This window comes from Cololabis saira, chromosome 23 (assembly GCF_033807715.1).
Source record: "Cololabis saira isolate AMF1-May2022 chromosome 23, fColSai1.1, whole genome shotgun sequence".
Classification (NCBI taxonomy): Eukaryota; Metazoa; Chordata; class Actinopteri; order Beloniformes; family Belonidae; genus Cololabis; species Cololabis saira.
In genome coordinates, this window is record NC_084609.1 from 8,881,497 (window position 1) to 8,900,297 (window position 18,801).

General features: G+C 43.0%; 1 protein-coding gene across 1 annotated transcript in view; it reads left to right on the forward strand.

Annotated features, from left to right (window-relative positions):
- The window catches only part of LOC133424578 (receptor-type tyrosine-protein phosphatase O-like), a 77,295-nt gene that overhangs the window by 42,829 nt on the left and 15,665 nt on the right, over positions 1–18,801 (forward strand). Inside the window, exons 15-21 of the mRNA XM_061715253.1 lie at positions 413–546; positions 3,457–3,595; positions 5,097–5,217; positions 8,069–8,137; positions 10,990–11,073; positions 16,055–16,090; positions 17,726–17,807. Of these exons, the coding sequence (XP_061571237.1) occupies positions 413–546; positions 3,457–3,595; positions 5,097–5,217; positions 8,069–8,137; positions 10,990–11,073; positions 16,055–16,090; positions 17,726–17,807 (665 nt within the window). The remainder of the gene's footprint in view (positions 1–412; positions 547–3,456; positions 3,596–5,096; positions 5,218–8,068; positions 8,138–10,989; positions 11,074–16,054; positions 16,091–17,725; positions 17,808–18,801) is intronic.

The following is an 18,801-nucleotide window of genomic DNA, read 5'->3' on the forward strand; positions in this document are numbered from 1 at the left end:
ATAAACGCTTCACAGCTGGAACCAACAACGGTCCGGTTCTGCAGAACTCAGCAGAACTCAGCATGACTCAGCAGAACTGATCGCAGCAACTATTATTATAATTTATTCATGAAAGAGATGGTTGATTGACAGCTAATGGCGCCTGATCCGGTCCAGTTGGCCCGGTTGGAGGGAGGGGGGCGGAACCAGAACCCCCCCAGCATGATTCAGCAGAACTTAGAACCCCCCCCTCCAACCGTCTTCCTCCCAGAAGCCCCAGCAGCCTCGGGTCGGGGACTTCCTCTTCTCAGGCGTGCTGAGGTTTCAGCTTCCTGCTCGTCAGCTGGCGGCGCCGCTGGGCTGCCGGTCTCGGTTCTCCGGTGCGGTTCTCCTCTAACGACCTGTCTCTAACGACCCGGTTCTCCTCCCCCAGACCCGGCTCCGCCCAGGGCGCTGTACGCCGTCAACGCCACGCCCTCGTCCGTCACGCTGCTGTGGAGCGAGGACGGCGTGGCCGACCACTTCCAGGTGCTCTGCAGACCGGGCCGCGGCGGCAAGGAGCTCCAGGTAAGAACCGGAGCAGAACCGGGACAGAACCGGGACAGAACCGGGACAGGACCGGGACAGGACCGGGACAGAACCAGGACACGAACCTGGTCTCTAACCCGGACCGCGGCTCGTCAGGTGTTGTGTAACGTTTTTAATAGATAAAGGTAGAAGACGAACGTTTGGGTCGGAGGTCCGAGTCTCCAGCCGGAACGAATCCCCCCGAGCATAATGGGTAGAACCGGACCCCGAGCAGCCGCCGGAGGTCCGGGAGACAACGCTGCTCCGGTGTTTCTCTGCAGCTGCCATGGAAACAACCTTTCAGCGTTGCCGTGGAAACGGAGTCCGGCTGCAGACTCACCTGTACAGGTCCGGCTGCTCTGATTCAACAGGCTGTTTAAACTTCTTTATTTTTTAAATTTAAACTGGTTTATTACTTTAATTTAAACTTGTTTATTTTTTTAATTTAAACTTATTTATTTCTTTAATTTAAACTTGTTTATTTCTTTAATTTAAACTCATTTATTTCTTTAATTTGAATGAATGAATGAATGAATGAATGAATGAATGAATGAAAGCTTTATTCCGTACATGGGAAAACATAAAATAACACGAGTCAAAATAGTCAAAACAACAAAAAATAAATACATTTAAACTTGTTTATTTCTTTGATTTAAACTTCTTTATTTCTTTAATTTAAACTTCTTTATTTCTTTAATTTAAACTTCTTTATTTCTTTAATTTAAACTTCTTTATTTCTTTAATTTAAACTTCTTTATTTCTTTGTTTATTTCTTGTTTATTTCTTTAATTTAAACTGGTTTATTTAATTTAAACTTTATTTCTTTAATTTAAACTTCATTTCTTTAATTTAAACTTCTTTATTTCTTTAATTTAAACTTCTTTATTTCTTTAATTTAAACTTCTTTATTTCTTTGTTTATTTCTTGTTTATTTCTTTAATTTAAACTGGTGATTTCTTTAATTTAAACTTCTTTATTTCTTTAATTTAAACTGGTTTATTTCTTTAATTTAAACTTCTTTATTTCTTTGTTTATTTCTTGTTTATTTCTTTAATTTAAACTGGTTTATTTAATTTAAACTTTATTTCTTTAATTTAAACTTCATTTCTTTAGTTTAAACTTGGAGGAGAAGACGGAACGATAATTTATTATTTAAGAGAAAAACAAAAGGAAAAGTGAAGTAAATGCGTCCGTTGGTCTTTGACTCTCGTTTCCATGGTGACGTCGTTCTCGGTTCCTCTTCAGCTGCGAGTGTGTGACCTCACCTCCTCCCTAGTTACTGTTGCTATGGCAGCCGTGTGTCAGAACCCAGGGCGGAGCTGGAGCTACGGGGCGACCCGGAGAGGGCGGGCCCGTAGAACCGGAGTTGCCCTGGATTCAAACTGAAAGCGTCAAAAATCTCCTGACGCTGCATCGCGCTGCTTGGTGGATTCACACTGAAAGCTGCTGCACTGTTGACGCCTGCAGTGGGCGGGGCTAAAGCTGCGCTGCAGAACTGGAGGGAACAAAGTGCATATAGTCTACACATATCTATAAATAGCTGCACATCTTCAGTTTCCTATTTCACCATGGATCACACTTTGGGAAGCCTTCTTTATATTTTAGCGTTATTTCCGCATAGATAAGAGTGAGCTTGTTGCTCCTTAACAAGTTTGGTCCTGGATCAACAGTAACCATCAGAGCCGTTGGTCCCGGTGAAGCTGCAGTCTGTCTGCGGTGAACTCTGACACACCGGGTTGGAGCGGATTTGGTCATGATGTTTAAACTGTGTTTTGTGATTAATAAGCACGGTTTTTAATTATTTTGCGTTGGATCGATGCAGCAAATAAAATCGTTCGGACCATACAGCTCCTCAACCATTAGTTATGTGTTTCACATGAGCAGTTCGGGTAAAAACGGCAGTCAAATCATCAAAAATGTCAGTTTGCTGGATGAAATATATTAATTCCTGATAAAATAAGTTTGTTAGTGCACAGCTCTGCTCCTGTACACATGTGAATGAGTGTACGTTTGTGTCTACATGAAAGTACAATCTGCATTGAAGCTTCTCGCTTCGGGAATCCCGGTCTGTGATTGGACGCTGCCTTGGCGTCGCCGTTTGCATAAAGTTGAGATTTTTCAACTTTCAACTTTTCAAATTGACGCGCTGCTCCGGCTGCTCCGGCTGTTCCCGCTGCCTCTCGATGCGCACTTTCATAGAAACGCGCACTTTCATAGAAAATGAATGGCAGCCGGCTGCCTATGACGCCCGTGACGCTTTCAGTGTGAACGCAGGGTTACAGGGCGACCCGCCGGCGGCGCCGCAGGTTCTGCAGAACTTTCTAAAACAGCTTCCTCACGTTTGTCTGGTTTCCTTCATATGGAAGAGTATTAGGGCCAGGCAGGAGAAAAAAATATTTTAGAGGAGGATGATTTTTTTTTCATTATGCACTTCGAGAAAAAAGTCGAAATGTTGAGAAAAAGTCAAAATTTTATGAATAAAGTTAAAATGTCGAAAAAAAAGTTGAAATGCCGGGATTAATGTTGAAATACAATTTCGAGAAAAAAGTCGAAATGTCGAGAAAAAAGTAAAAATTTCGTGAATAAAGTTGAAATGTTGAGGAAAAAGGAGAAATTCGACTTTATTCACGAAATTTCGACTTTATTCTTGAAATTGTATTTCAATATTAATCTCGACATTTCAACTTTTTTTCTTGAAGTGCACAATAAAAAAAAATCTTCTCAAAATATTTTTTCTCCTACATGGCCCTGATACTCCGTACCTTCAACATCTCGGTTAAATGTGTGATTCCTTCTGGGACAGAACTGTTGTGGGTCGGTACCAGCAGCCCAGGAGGTTTAGTTGAGGTCAGAGGTCAGAGGTCGTCTGTGAGGCTGTTACATGTGTGTTTCCTGTTTCCCCCCCCGCAGGCCCGTGAGCCGCTCACCTCCACCTCCCAGGTTCTGACCGTGTCCGGTCTGGCGCCAGCGACCCGCTACAACTGCAGCATCACCAGCTTCAGCTACAGCAAGGCCAGCAGGCCCGCACACATCTCCGTCAGCACCGTCGGTAGGTGGATCTGGATCTGGGGGGTCTGGTGGATCTGGTGCAGTGGTCCCCCGCCCCCCGACCCCAACACAGACACACACATCTTTTGCATTCAAATGCGACTGCAATTTATTTCATATATTGAACATATGTGCAAAAAAACTGTCCATCTCTGTAAAAATAGATTTTCAACCTGACCAGCTCACAGAACAATACAAACAGGAGCAAAAATCTGAACATTTGCTCTACAAAAATGACACTTTTAATCCCCACATCTTTTCAGTGATGTGAGTGAGCTTGCTTCGTGTGTGAAACACATTTCTTTTTTTTTCCTTTTTACTGTACAATACAGTATGCATTACTTTCGACATATTATTTTCCAAAAATAACCAGCTCCCTGAGGAAAAAAAAACAGCAGCAACAGCTAAACAAATAATCTAAATTTCAACAATTGCTCTGCAAAAATGTCAGCTTTAATCCCCACACCTTTTCAGTGAGTGGGGTGGGCTTGTTCATGTTACAGATCCCCCCTATTTCCTGTCTCTCTCTCACTGCACATATGTATTGAAGGCAAAATCTTAAAGAAATAAAAAATCTTAAAAATGTTTAATTTTATTTTTTTATTTATTTTTTTATTAATCTACCTTCCAACCTCGTTGCGCCCCCCCTGCAATAGTGCTGCGCCCCCCAGTTTGGGAACCACTAATCTGGTGGGTCTGATCACCTGAAAACGCTTCAGGAGACAAAACTAAACTTTATGTCTCACCTGAACCTCCTTTATTGTGAAAGTCCCTGCAGCCATTTTTTTTTTTTCTTATATTTTTATCCCGATTTCTTCCCCCATTATATAACCCAGTGCTCCTACCTAAGTGACAGTCCTGGGCATTGCCATCCTCTACCAACCCCGGGAGGGCCCTGCACTGAGCTCAGGTCTCCTCCTTAACCTGAGGAGTGAGCAGCAGCTTCTTTTCACCAGACAGGGTGGGGTTTCTCCGGCCGGACGTAGTGCGTGGAAGGATCACGTTATTCCGGCCAGATCCTCCCCACCCCATCTGGCGCCCTGGTTGGCCAGAGGGGGCATGTATAGCCCAGGACTGTGTGCATGTTTTTGTGAGGGTAGCTCACATTAGCTACCCAGGGGAACACGGGGAGAACATGCAAACTCCACACAGAAAGATCCTTTCACCAACCCCACCCAGGATGTGACTGCTGAATGCAGGAAGTTCTGAAGTAGAGAGGTCTCGTCAAACGTTTGTTGGTGGAAACAGTTCATAGCAGCTGGTTTAAGGGGGCGGGGTCGGGCAGTCCTCTGTGATATCATGCAAATGTTTCCTGAGGACATGAAGACTAGGACAGATGGAAAGAGGACTAGCAGACTAAATAACATTAGCATCATGTGCAGAGACTCGGGGGGCCGGCAGGTCCAGCAGACCTCAGACTGTCCTCCCGGGTCTGGATTTGTTTGGTCTGAACCATCTGAGGACACGTCTCTCTGTCTCTCCATCTCTCCGTCCCTCTGCAGCCAGGGAGATGAACCCGAGCGTCGCCGCCATCTCGGCTCTGGCCGTCCTCAGCGTCCTGCTGATCAGCCTGCTGGTCCTGTTCCTGCTGGTCCTGCGGAAGAAGCACCTGCAGATGACCAGGTAAGATGACCAGGTGACCAGGTGACCAGGTAACCAGGTGACCAGGTAACCGGTCTGAAGTGGTTTAAAGGTGACCTATTATGGCATTTAATGTATATTTTAAACAGGCCTTGAATGTCTTAAAAACAATCTAGAGCTTGTTTTTTCTACATAAATCATAAATCCAGCCTGTGGGCCCTGTCACTAGTTTTACCGCTTCTAACCTCTTTTTCTGCGCCTCATTTTTAGGGAAGGGGGGGGTATGATAATGAGGCTCTGTGCTGATTGGCTCCCTGAATGACGTGTAGCAGGGGAGGAGAATAAACCTGCTCCGCCAGAGCAGCCCGAGCCTGTAAATAAATACAACACTGAATTTTCACAAATGGAAACTTTATTGTTAAAAAAATAAAATATGAGTTGTATATAAATAACATTTATGCACTATTTAAGCCGGATCTGCCCGGCGGATGCTGAACGCTGGCCCCGGAGCCAAGCCGGGCGCCCGGAAGCAGCGCTGCTAGAGTAGCGCGCATCACCGCGGCTTTAACGGGGGAATCTGACCGGTTCCGACCGGCCGGGACCGCAGGAACCGGCCTGGACTGGTAGCAGGGACTCCCGGGGACCGACCAGCGGAATTTCAGCCGGATCTGCCCGGCGGATTCTGCGCGACGGGCGCCGCAACCGCACGGCGGGCGCACAGATCGGCTCCGGAGCGCATCCGCGGCGCATCTCCCGTTACCGGGGATCAAACCGACAGATTTGCCTGAAAATATCGGAGGGTGAAGCTGGTCCAGCCTGGGACGGACCCCCGAGGACCCAGCTCCCAAACCACCCGGGAACCTGGATGATTCAACCCGGATCCGCTCCGCCGCGGCGCCGCGTCCGACTGGCTGAAGGAAGGACCGCTCCAGCAGAGTAGAGAGCTGGTTGTGGGCGTGGTTTCAGCAGCGGAGGCTGAACCTCTGGAAATCTGCTCCCGTCGTGACGTCACGACGGGAGCAGATTCTAATCGGCTCAAAAAAAACCACGTGACACTGGGGGACTCTGGCCGGCGGGGGTCAGAGACCTTGCAGAAATTCATGGTATTTTGTCTCCCCTGTGCTTGAAGGGTGAGGGGAGACCACTTTATATATGTTAAAACAAGAAAAAACATGTTTTTCATAATAGGTCCCCTTTAAATTTAAAACAGATGACCAGGTACCAGTTCTAACGATGGTTTAACGTTTAAACAGATGACCAGGTACCGGCACTAAAGTCGGTTTAAAGTTTAGGGTGCTTTCACACCTGTCCCGTTTCAAGCAGTTGTACCGGAACAGGGAACGTTTCCCCCTAAAGATCGGAACGTTTGGTATATGTGAACACAGCAATCGCGCTCTGAAACGGCACAAAACAAGCGAGCCGAGATCAGCTAGGAGAGGTGGTCTCGGCCCGATTCCATTCCAGACCTGAAACGGTTAATTTTAAAATTTTTAAAAAGTAGTGAGAACATAATCCACACAGCAACCGACACAACTCCATTCATGTGTATGTGCGACAACGGCGCAAGGAGAGGAGTCAGTGTTCAATTCGGGCAGGCAGGCGCGGCACAAACCCTGCGGCAGGCGGCCTCTCGCCCGCCGCTGAGCTCCTCTCTGCGCCGAGCTCACATAAATAAATGGGTAATGCCTGAATTATGGTTCCGCGTTAAATCGACGCAGAGCCTACGCCGTACCCTACGCCGTAGGCTCTGCGTTGGTGTAACGCGGAACCATAAATCAGCCTAAAGTCGACAGCTGCGTTCTGCGCTGTGCTGAAAGGGGCGTGTTGTTTATCCCGGGGTGCGGAAGAGGAAACTCCTTCCGCGTTCATTTGACCAATCAGAGAGCAGCTGGTTAGCGCATGGCATTTGTTATCACTTTTGAAACGGTACAGACGTTTGCCTTGTGAACACAAACCCCACAAATGAGAAATGAAACAACTGTATCGATTTAGCCCCTGAATCGGAACAAAACAAATGGGCCACAGGTGTGAAAGCATCCTATGTTACATCTGTTTGTTTACCACCGTCTGAACCCGGTCCGAAAATGAATTTGGACAAAACAACGTTTATGTTTCAAGTCGATTTGAATAAAACAGCTAAACATCAGTTTAAGGGATAAAACTTGTAAAATGTCCTGATTTGACTTTTCTGTCTCAACTAAGAGGAAGTGTTTTTCTTCTTCTTGACGAGCTAAACGACCACAGCGGCGGTTCCATCCCTCATCGAGGCGTTGCCATGGTGATAGCAGCTGTTTTTATGCTGTTCTGCATTATTGTTACTTCTCTTTATTTATTTATTCTTGTTCTCTGAAGCTGAGTTTGTTTTTCAGTTAACTCCTCCCCAAATGTACAATTTTAATTATATTTATACATATACACATATATATATATATATATATATATATATATATATATATATATATATATATATACATACATTTTTTTTTCATTTAATATATTAGATTTTTTCAGGTTTTTTGGCAGAAATTAGAGGAGTTTCTAACTTTTTTGTAATCGTTTAGATTTTTATTGTATATTTATCTTTTAAATGTTTTTTTTTGGTAGAAATATATGTGATTAATTTTTTTTGTTTTATTTTTTGTCTAAAATGCTTAATCTGACTTTTTAATTTTTATTCAACTTCTATTGTGTCAGAATTTCCTTTGATTTCCTTAAATTTCAGATCATGAAACATTTCCTGCAGGTTGTTTTATCAGATAAATTTTTCATAAATAATGACATTTTTCCCGTTTAACCGACATTACACTCGGATGATCAGTTTTCTCTCTTCCTCTTTTTTCTGCTGATTCGTGAATCTCTTCCTCGGTTCTCACTGCTGTGTCGTGTGTTTCAGAGAATGTGGCGCAGAGACGTTCGTGAACTTCGCCTCCTTCGACCGAGACGGGAAGCTTCCCTACAACTGGTACGACCTCAGACCCCCCCCCCGTTGTTTCTGCTGTTTCCCTCCATAATAAAGGTCAGAGACGCAAACACATCTATTTCCACGTCTGTCGCCCTTGAAGCAGCGCGTTGCCGTGGCGATGACGCCATGAGCCGGTTGGGGGCTCAGCATCGATCCTACTCTCCCATTAAACAGCACGATGCTACTGAAGAGTATCAGGGCCATGCAGGAGAAAATATATTTGAAAGGGGAAGATTTTTTTTAATTCTGCACTTGGAGAAAAAAGTCAAAATGTCGAGATTAGGTTGCAATACAATTTCGTGAATAAAGTCGAAATTTTGTGAATGAAGTTGAAATTTTGCCTTTTTTCTCGACATTTCGACTTTTTTCTCGACATTTCGACTTTTTTTGAGATTAATGTTGAAATACAATTTCAAGAATAAAGTCGAAATTTTGTGAATAAAGTCGAAATTTCGTGAATAAAGTCAAAATTTTGCCTTTTTTCTCAACATTTCAACTTTTTTCGAGATTAATGTTGAAATACAATTTCAAGAATAAGGTCGAAATTTCAAGAATAAAGTCGAAATTTCGCCTTTTTTTCAACATGAAACACGAAATTTTGACTTTTTTCTCGAAATTTCAACTTTTTTCTCGAAATTGTACTTTAACATTAATCTCGACATTTCGACTTTTTTCTTGACATTTCAACTTTTTTCTCGACATTTCAGCTTTTTTCTCGAAATTGTACTTTAACATTAATCTCGACATTTCGACTTTTTTCTTGACATTTCAACTTTTTTCTCGACATTTCAGCTTTTTTCTCGAAATTGTACTTTAACATTAATCTCGACATTTCGACTTTTTTCTCGACATTTTGCTTTTTTTCAAGATTAATGTTGAAATACAATTTCAAGAATAAAGTCGAAATTTCAAGAATAAAGTCGAAATTTCGCCTTTTTTCTCAACATTTCAACATTAATCTCGACATTTCAACTTTTTTCTCGAAGTGCATAATAAAAAATAAATCTTCCTCCTCTAAAATATTATTTTTATTTTTCTCCTGCCTGGCCCTTATACTCTTCCGTATGTTGTCTCTTCTGGAGTTTAGAGTATTAAAAGTGACTCCCTGTCAAAGTAAAAGCCTCTGAGGGGGCGTGGCTGGAGGGTCCGGTTCACTGGTGTGTGATTGGTTGAGTCAGCGGAGGTTCCCGCCTCCATCCGCCGGCACCGGCGACCCGCCGTCACCCCACGCACATCTCCATCCGAGTCCCGCTGTGACGCTGCGCTTGTGATTCTGCTTCGACTGCGACCTCTGACCTCCTGACAGGGACGAGCGAGACCCCGCTGGTGCAGGGGCCGAACCGGGTCAGGGGGACCCAGCCATCCACCGCAGTTTCCACCGGTACATAACATACCAGACCAATCACAGCGGGGCGTTGTGAGGATCAACACAACCAACGAGGAAGAGGTTTGGACCGACTCCTGGAAGTGAAAGTCAGTAACAGAGGAAAAGAAGGATGGCTGGCCGAGTTACCCTGACTTTTAAAGACCCGGCGGGTTTTTTCCAGACCAGTTTTCAGACCTAAAACGCGTTGATAAACCCAACTTGACGGAAATGTTGTCTCCAGTAACTTTTGCTGACGCGACAGCCCCTCAAAGTTCTTGAAATTCGACTCGACCCGAGTTCAGGTCTCAGTTTCAGAGGTCACTTTATGTTCCTGCATCAGCGGGGTCAACGACGATAACGTCACAATGACATCACGATGACATCACGATGACGTCACCACCACTGATACACACAACTGTTCCTGACGTACGGCAGGGGTCTGGGCCGAGTGATGCATTGTGGGTCGGGGGTTGTTCAGAGAGACAGAGCGGCCATTGAGGAGCGGCGGCGGCGGCGGACAGGCGCCGCTTGTCCAGCGGAGACGGCTGCATGAAGCATTAACTCTGTTCATCACTAACGTGAAGCGCTGAAACTCTGCGCCTCGTCACTAACGGAGCGCTGAGTCGGTCCATGTACTTCGCGGCCATCCATTTTTTGTTTTGAAATGACAAAATAAAAATAGAGAAATAATCCAAAATAATCCGTTTCCCATCTTTTGTTTTGATAATAAAGAACCGAAAACGGATCGTTATCCATTATCCGTTATCCGTTATCCGATTTCATTGATGTGTTTGAAAATCGAAATTGGGATTAAAACAGCGAGTGGAAAACTCTTTTCTCTATTTCCTATTCGTTTCCAAGGATACTGAAAACAAGGATTGGACAAATGGGGGGATTGCACAACATGCGCAGTAATAAATGAAGAAAGTTGTTTCTGGTTCTTTTGTTGATCAGATTGAAAATTAACAGTTTTAGATTTTTTTAATGTTGAAACAGAAAATAAATCAAATATGAAACCTGGGAGTGAAACATGAGTTTAATCTGTAATCTGTCTTCACTCCGTCATGAAACTGCAGTGATGTTGTGACAGTCCGTTCAGCTGCAGCGTCCAAAAAAAAGCAGCGTCCAATCAATAACATGTACTGAACTCTAACATACTGCCCCCCCCGTTGGAAACGAATAGGAAATAGAGAAAAGAGTTTTCCACTCGCTGTTTTCATTCCCAATTTCGATTTTCAAACACATCAATGAAATCGGATAATGGATAATGATCAGTTTTCCGTTTTCCGTTTTTTATTATCAAAACCAAAGATGGGAAACTGATTATTTTGGATTATTTCTCTATTTTTATTTTGTCAATTCAAAACAAAAAACGGATGGCCGCGAAGTACACGGACCCCGAGTCGCCCCACTGTCGTCCCTGGTGTCTGTGTTTTGGTTTCTCTTGTTTGTGTTTTTATTCCTGTGTTTATTTGACCCCCCTCAGGCGAAGAAGCCTCTTCGCCTTCCTTACCCTCCTGCCATCCTGCCTCTGGACTGACTATCTTTTGGCTTTTTATATTAATCCGTGGTAAGTAAGCACCTGCTGCGCCTCGGGGGCATGTCTAAGCAGAACCACGGCCCACAGCACCGACCCGGGACAGAGTCCTGGATCCGGTCTGGTCCAGAACCCACACGAGTCTGGGGTTTTATCAGCGGAGGAGCAGCGGCATCCCCCCAGGCTCCGCCCTGGTGCCACTGCTCTTCTGGATGAACGTGCTGCATCTCTAGCCATATTTGCTGCTCTGGTGTTCCTCAAGGCTCCGTTCTAGTTGGTCTAATTATTTTTATTGAGACTTACAGAATTTCTGAAAATGCCGTGAGCAGGATTTATTTCGGTGTCCTAAACATTGTTGTTATTTAAAAGCAACGTTAATAATTCATTGGGTTCAGGGTTAAAACGGCTACAGTACGTCATGATGAGCTGACAATAACAGTTTTTACGGAAGAGTATTAGGGCCATGCAGGAGAAAAAATACTTTTTAAGATTTTTTTTTTATTGTGAACTTCGAGAAAAAAGTTGAAATGTCGAGAAAAAAGTTGAAATACAATTTTTTGTATTTCTTTTACGTTTTTCTTGAAATTGTATTTCAACTTTTTTCTCGACATTTCAACTTTTTTCTTGAAGTGCATTATTAAAAAAAAATAAATCTTCCTCCTCTAAAATATTATTTTTATTTTTCTCCTGCATGGCCCTAATACTCATCCATTGCAAATTTCCCCTCTGTGGGACTATTAAAGGATTTCTTATCTTATCTTATCTTATCCTATCTAATTTACAAATATGGAATAGAATAAGGGACAAAATCGGGATAAATATATTTTATTTTTCTTATTTAACCTTTATTTGATCAGGAAAAGCCTCATTGAAATTAAAACTCTGACCAAGACACATTTAACAGATAAATAACAATTCATATAAAACAGAACCATTAACTATAAATCTGCCGATGCTTCGGTCATCGGTTGGACAAGGCTTCAACGCTGCTAATGCTAATTAGTTATAGTAAGTTACGTTCAGGATAGTGATCAAATATTTCAGTGAATGTTCTGACGTTAAATCAAGTTCGAACTTGTTTATGACCAAAACCAAATGAGTCAAAGTAGTTCTGTTTGAAGGAAAACGGCAGCTAATGTTAGTACCGAGGCTAAACTGCTCTCCAAGCCTCCAACATAAGTAAAACATGTTTAGACAAAAGTCAAACATTTTTAGTCCTGTGAGGTTTATTCCAATTCCACCGACACGTCAGCTAACATGGACTTCCATTTCGCTTCAATCTTATATTAAAACTGCTTCATTTCATGTTTTTTTGTTTCCTAACAGACGTTTTCACGTCTTGCCTTCTAACAACAGACGTAATTGATTTAACTCGATTACTTCTTAAACAGGCATATTGTTTATTTCAGAACCGCCGTGGCCACTAGGGGGCGCCGGGGCTCCCTGTTCGGTCCTGAGTCGTGTTAATAAACACGAGTTATCAGTCCACAACTGTTCTGAAATAAAAAATCCAGTAATAACAACAATAACAATAAAATTAACCACTAACCACGTTTTAATACGATGCTAATGCTAATCTGAAGCCCGGAACTCGGGTGAATAAATATCAGGTTTCTAGAAGTTTGGTTAGAAAACTGTAAAAGCCGTTTAAAATGTGACCAGAGATCTTGTTTTTAATTTGAGCCTTGTGGAACTCTAGATGTGATGAGCTGGATATCTATGGAGCCAAATCAAGGCCAAAGGTTTTGCTAATTTGAAAATAAAATTGTAATTGGAAAAACAAAGATTTGAACCTGAACATTTAAGTTTTGATCATTAACTTATTTTTTTACAGTTTCAATTTATTTTTTTTCAGTATAAAAATAAAATATAAGAAATAAAAATATCTGATACTGAAAAAAAAAATTTAAACTGTAAAAAAATAAGTTCATGATCAAAACTTGAATTTTCAGGTTCAAATCTTAGTTTTTCAATTACAATTTTATTTTCAAATTAGCAAAACTTTTGGCCTTGATTTGGCTCCATAGATATACACAAGCTTAAATAATGTTTTAAAGAACCAGATCATTTTATTTGGGCCTAATTTAAATTTAACTTATCGAGTTTTTTAAGAGAAGCTGAAATGTAGTAACATTCTCTCAGCTTCCTGTCAAATACATAAAATGAAATAATTGAGAATATCCTGATGCTAAACGGAGTCTCACGACGTGAACTCTGGTGCCCCACAGGGCTCCGCTCTGGGGCTCCTGCTGCTAATCTTCGCTAGATTTTTATTTGTGGCAGCAAGATGACGTTTAATGACGAGAAACAACACCAGACTCGTCTTCAACACTCAAGTGCTTTTATTCTGAAAGTCCAGAGTTTCTAGCCTCTGTCTGGCGGTGCTGTGCGTGCTAGCAGCTACTAACGTGTTGCATGTGCCTGAGCATGATCCTAACCCCGCTGTGCTAAATGTCTGCATGCCATCAGCTTGTAGCCGCGTCCCGGTCCGCATGTGGACGCTCACAGAGGAAGTAGCTGATTGTCTCGTAGCCCCTGCTAGATGGTTTTAGATCTGGTTCCTGGAGGGATCTGGCATGACGGGGGGTACACAGATCTGTGGGGGGGGAGACGGGCTGCATGACTGTGATTGAACAGTTCTCGGGACGTTTCTCAGCATGACGTATGTGTGGTGTTCTGTCGGGTCAGACCGGTGTCGGGGTTCCTCTGAAGTTCCTCTGAAGTCTGTGGCCGCTAACGTTCCAAGGAGGTGCACGTTATGAGTAAAAAACATTCAGTCATTTACGTTGAAAAAAGTTTAATCAACTATAAAATATGGATTGAAAAGAACCTGGATGAGAATCTGAGAATTGCTGTGAATTGTTTGTGGTTCCTGTAGTGACGATGATGATGATGATGAAGACGAAGATGGGAATGTAACGGGATACGCAAAGATTTTGGGAATCAGCTGGCCGTCAACTGGGTACCAGGGTCTGGTCCCCGGTACCATAGACATAAAAACGTAGACGCCCCATGGAGCGCTGAGCCGTACGTCAACGTTGCCGCCATATTGGATGTGGCAAGACTGCGCTGTAAACTAATACAAGTAAATGGACTTATTTTCATAAAGCGCCTTTCTACAAAGAAATTTACCTTTTACGTCTCATTTATTCATTCACACATGCACTAATATACTTGGGAAACAGTTAGGCACCAAATATAATATATTTAATTTTCTCAGATGGGAAAAATAAGAACTTTATTGATCCCACATAGTTATGTCAGCTATAGAGAACAAGGTAGTGCCGAAAAACAATATATATCCCTCTTCACAAAAATAAGAAAAATAGAGAAACATATTTTCTCATCAACAAAGCATATTTTACAATAACATATTTAAAATTTTTCAAGTAACAAAATAACATATTTGAACCATTTTTCAGATTTTTTCAGTTCTTTTAATCTCTGAAAAATGGTTCAAATGTTATTTTATTGTCCGAAAAATGGTTGAAATATGTTATTTTGTTATTTGAAACATTTTAAATATGTTTTGTTGATGAGAAAATATGTTTCTCTATTTTTCTTATTTTTCTAGGGGGGATATATATTGTTTTTCGGCACTACCTTGTTCTCTATAGCTGATATAACATGAATTACTCCTATGTGGGATCAATAAAGTTCTTATTTTTGCCATCTGAGAAAATTAAATATATTATATTTGGTGCCTAACTGTTTCCCAAGTATATTAGTGCGTGTGTGAATGAATAAATGACACGTAAAACGTAAATTTCTTTGTAGAAAGGCGCTTTATGAAAATAAGTCCATTCACTTGTATTAGTTTACGGCCCAGACTTGCCACATCCAATATGGCGGCGACGTTGACGTATCGCAGCAGCGGGCAAGAACACTGGATGGGGCGTCTACATATATATGTCTATGCCCGGTACCACGTAGAAACCCGGTTCCACAGAGGCGTTCAGAACCTACGTAAACAGGAAAGCTGGAAAAACACGTTTATGATTAGTGTTACTCGTTAGTGCGAGCTAGCTTCACTAACCTGACTGGATGATTTCAGCTTCAACTAGCGTACGGTGCAGGTTTGCCGGGCGAGCCACCTTTAAACTAAGAAGATCAAAATTCTTGAAGCTGGCGAACTTTTAATTAAATTAAACTTTATCCAACTTTATTAATTTATTTTAAGCAGAACAAGATAACTCGAGCTAAATTCTGTCTCTTCCCGTCCCGTCTGCCCTCACCGCGAGCTGCATGACCCGATACTGAACCCAGGAGTTTAGAAGATGACATTTCCCACATTTATCGTTCACTAGCTGGTTCACCGGCTGGTTGATTGGCTGGTTGACTGGTCGAGTTTCCGGTTGACTACCTGGTTGACTAGCTGATTGACTAGCTGGTTCAGCGGCTGGTTGACTAGTTGGTTGTGTGACTCAGGTGTAGCATCAGAATAATGAACCAGGCCGCCTGGTCGTTGGTCACAACCAGCTTCCAGAACCTGCCGTTCGTCCTGGTTTTATTCGGACCTGAAGAGATCCGGTTCTGGATCCTCTGATCATCTGCCTGCTCACTGACTGGTACCAGAACCGAGCTAGCAGGACCGAGTCAGACCCGGTTCCTCCTATCAAACTCTGGCGTCGTCGGCAAATAATGTATCGATAAATTAATCCCTTCGAGGTCAAATAAGTGAACCCGGATTTATCTTCTCGTTTATCTAAGCGATATAATTAAATGCTATTTTTACAGGTCCATTTTTATTTTAGTCCCACAGAACTAACAGAACCTGGAGTTGAGTTGAGCCACAGACTTCCAAAGAGGAGTTAATGAAACTAAGATCCAGATTCTGATCCGACTGGTGAGAATCCAGTTTGGGTTTAGTTTGGTTGATGATGTTACTGGACCGACCAGCGGGGGGCGCTGCTGCTGCTCTGCTGGTTCTGGAACCCTCCACCGGTCCGACCCGACCCTGTGTGTGGACGAGGAAGTCGCATTGATGAAGAATTCACATGTTTGTATTTTATAGGAGCAAGACGGCTTTAAAGAAACGGAAGCTAACGAGGTAAAAGCTGCTTCCTGTGTTTGTGTTTGTGTTTCATCACGCTGATCCACCGAGCCTTCAGCCAGGCAGCCGGTACCGGCACCTTAGAACCTCCCGGCCCGGTACCGGCACCTTAGACCCTCACGGCCCAAAGGCTCCACAGGGAACCTGGACTTCCTTGACCTGGTTTTGAAGACGGTCCACCTTCAACCCCGAAGACGTTACTACAACTGGGTCGTTAGTGTAACCGGGTCGTTAATGTAATGTTTGTGTTCCTGTGCTGCTTTGTAGAGCAGTGATGAATTTCGTGTATATAATTATTTATTTTCACCCGAATCGCAAATGGTTCTGATGCTGGTACCGGAATCAGAACAAAACCAGTAATTAGTGCTTCTAAAAGTATTTTTCCCCTGATGAATTTACTCTTGTAAATTGTGTTTAGCTGTTTGGCGGGAGTATGGCGGGAAACATTCAGAGCTAGCTGCGCTATTGCTAGCTTAGCTGAGCTTACAGGGTCAAAAATGAACGATTCTACTAGGGCTGCAACTAACGACTATTTTAATAGTCGACTAGTCATCGACTATTGAAACGATTAGTCGACTAATCAGATTTTTTTCTTAAATTTAGTATGAGGTTGCTTTAATTATGTGGCAAATGATAATAAACACAAGAAAGATGGGCACTTCAATGAAAAATAGATATTTTTTTCAACTTCTTCGGACTGCATGCATTTAATTAAAATTACTTTTGTCAGGCACAGTGAGGCATAACGTTAAAGCTCTCTTTTAAAGCCAAAATACGCTTAATATCTTACCAAGGCGAGTCCGTTTCGTTTAACTGTCCGACGTGCTTTCTCTTCAAATGCTCGTGCATTACCGACGTGCTCCCGTGATAAGCAAGGTCTGCGTGGCAAACCTTGCAAGTCATCTTTTTATTCGCCGTATCGAGTCTAAAATGCTCCCAAACTTTTGAAGTTTTGTTACGCCTAGCTGCTGTACAGGACGTAATTTTTGTTTACCCGCTAACGCTTGCAGAGACGCTATTGTGACGCTATCGTGCATGCACGACTCTCGGCAGAGATTGTATTGAGGTTAGATGCCTCACTCCATTGGAAAAACAAGTCTGGTGACAATTGTCAACAATGGAATTCATTGTCGTCAATTTTGATTATCGTTTTTTGTCGACAACGTCAACGAATCGTGGCAGCCCTAGTTTCTACGTACCGAACCAGCTGTTGCCGCTATTAACCGTCGTGAGTGACGCGACTTGGTGCAAGTAGACGTCCGGGACGCTAGGGGAGACGTAGCCTTCGTCCTGAAGCAGGTGCATCTCAGACGGGTCCAAACGTGGCCAGGTGGTCGCGGTTCACAGCGTCTGATGTGATGAAATCACTTCTCTCAGGTTCTTCAGGGCGTAAATAGTATTCTCGGGGGATTTGAGGCCTAAACCTGCAGGAAGTTCTGAAATGTTGCAGCTTAACGTTAAAACTGCAGCGTACTTCCTGTTTGCGGACGGCCTGACGTCCAGCCGGGGGTTTCCTCACTTCCTCAGGTTCAGTTTCCACATGTCCTGTTGAGCCTGGAGCTGCAGCGAGACGGTGATGATGGTGGGGGGGGGCGACGCCGCTGGATCTGACCGGGTGTGTTTGTGTTTCAGTCCCGTGCAGCTGGACGACTTCGACGCCTACTTCAAGGAAATGGGCAAAGACTCCGCCTACAAGTTCTCGCTGCAGTTCGAGGTACGACCTTCATCCCTTTTGCTGCGGGAGCCACGATTTTCCCCTAGAAACAGCCCCCCCTCCCAAGTGTTTGAATCAGTGTAGATGGGTCGTAAAACCAGTTTGAAGAAACCTCCTGTGCTGCTTTTGGAGCAGGGATGAATTTTGCGCTATTGCTAGCTTAGCTGAGGTTACAGGGTCAAAAATGAACGTTTCTACGTACCGAACCAGCTGTTTACGTTATTAGCCGTTGTGAATGACACGACTTGGTGCAAGTACGTGTCGGGACACTAGCAGTTAGGGTCGCCAACCGTCCCTTGAAATACTGTATGGAATTGTTACGTAATTGGGAATTAAAAGTCGCGTTCCGTATTGAACCAATACGGACACATATTATGCTCTTATTTATTGATGTCATAATATACAGGTGAAGGTTGGACAATTTGAATATATTGCAAAACCTCATTCTTAGTAAATTCAACTAAAGGTGAAACAAATATCTTATTTCCCACTACATTCAAAGTGAGATATTTCAAGCCTTTATTTGTTATAATTTTGGTGATTATGGCTCACAGTTTATAAAATCAATAAACAATTCAATGATCAAAATTATAACAAATAAAGGTTTAACACATCTTGCTTTGCATGTAATGAGACTATGTCATGTATTAGTTTCACCTTTTATAATATTTTTTTTATAATATATTTTATAATATATATAATATTATATTTTATAATATATAATATATAATTTTATAATAATAGACTTTCCCCGGGGTGCTGGGTGCTGGAGAGGAGAATTCGGCCGATAGTCGAACCTCGGATTCAAGAGGAACAATGCGGTTTTCGCCCTGGCCGTGGAACGCGGGACCAGCTCTACACCCTCCGCAGGGTGCTCGAGGGCTCATGGGAGTTTGCCCAACCAGTCCACATGTGTTTTGTGGACTTGGAGAAGGCTTTCGACCGTGTCCCACGTGGCATCCTGTGGGGGGTGCTCCGAGAGTATGGGGTCGGA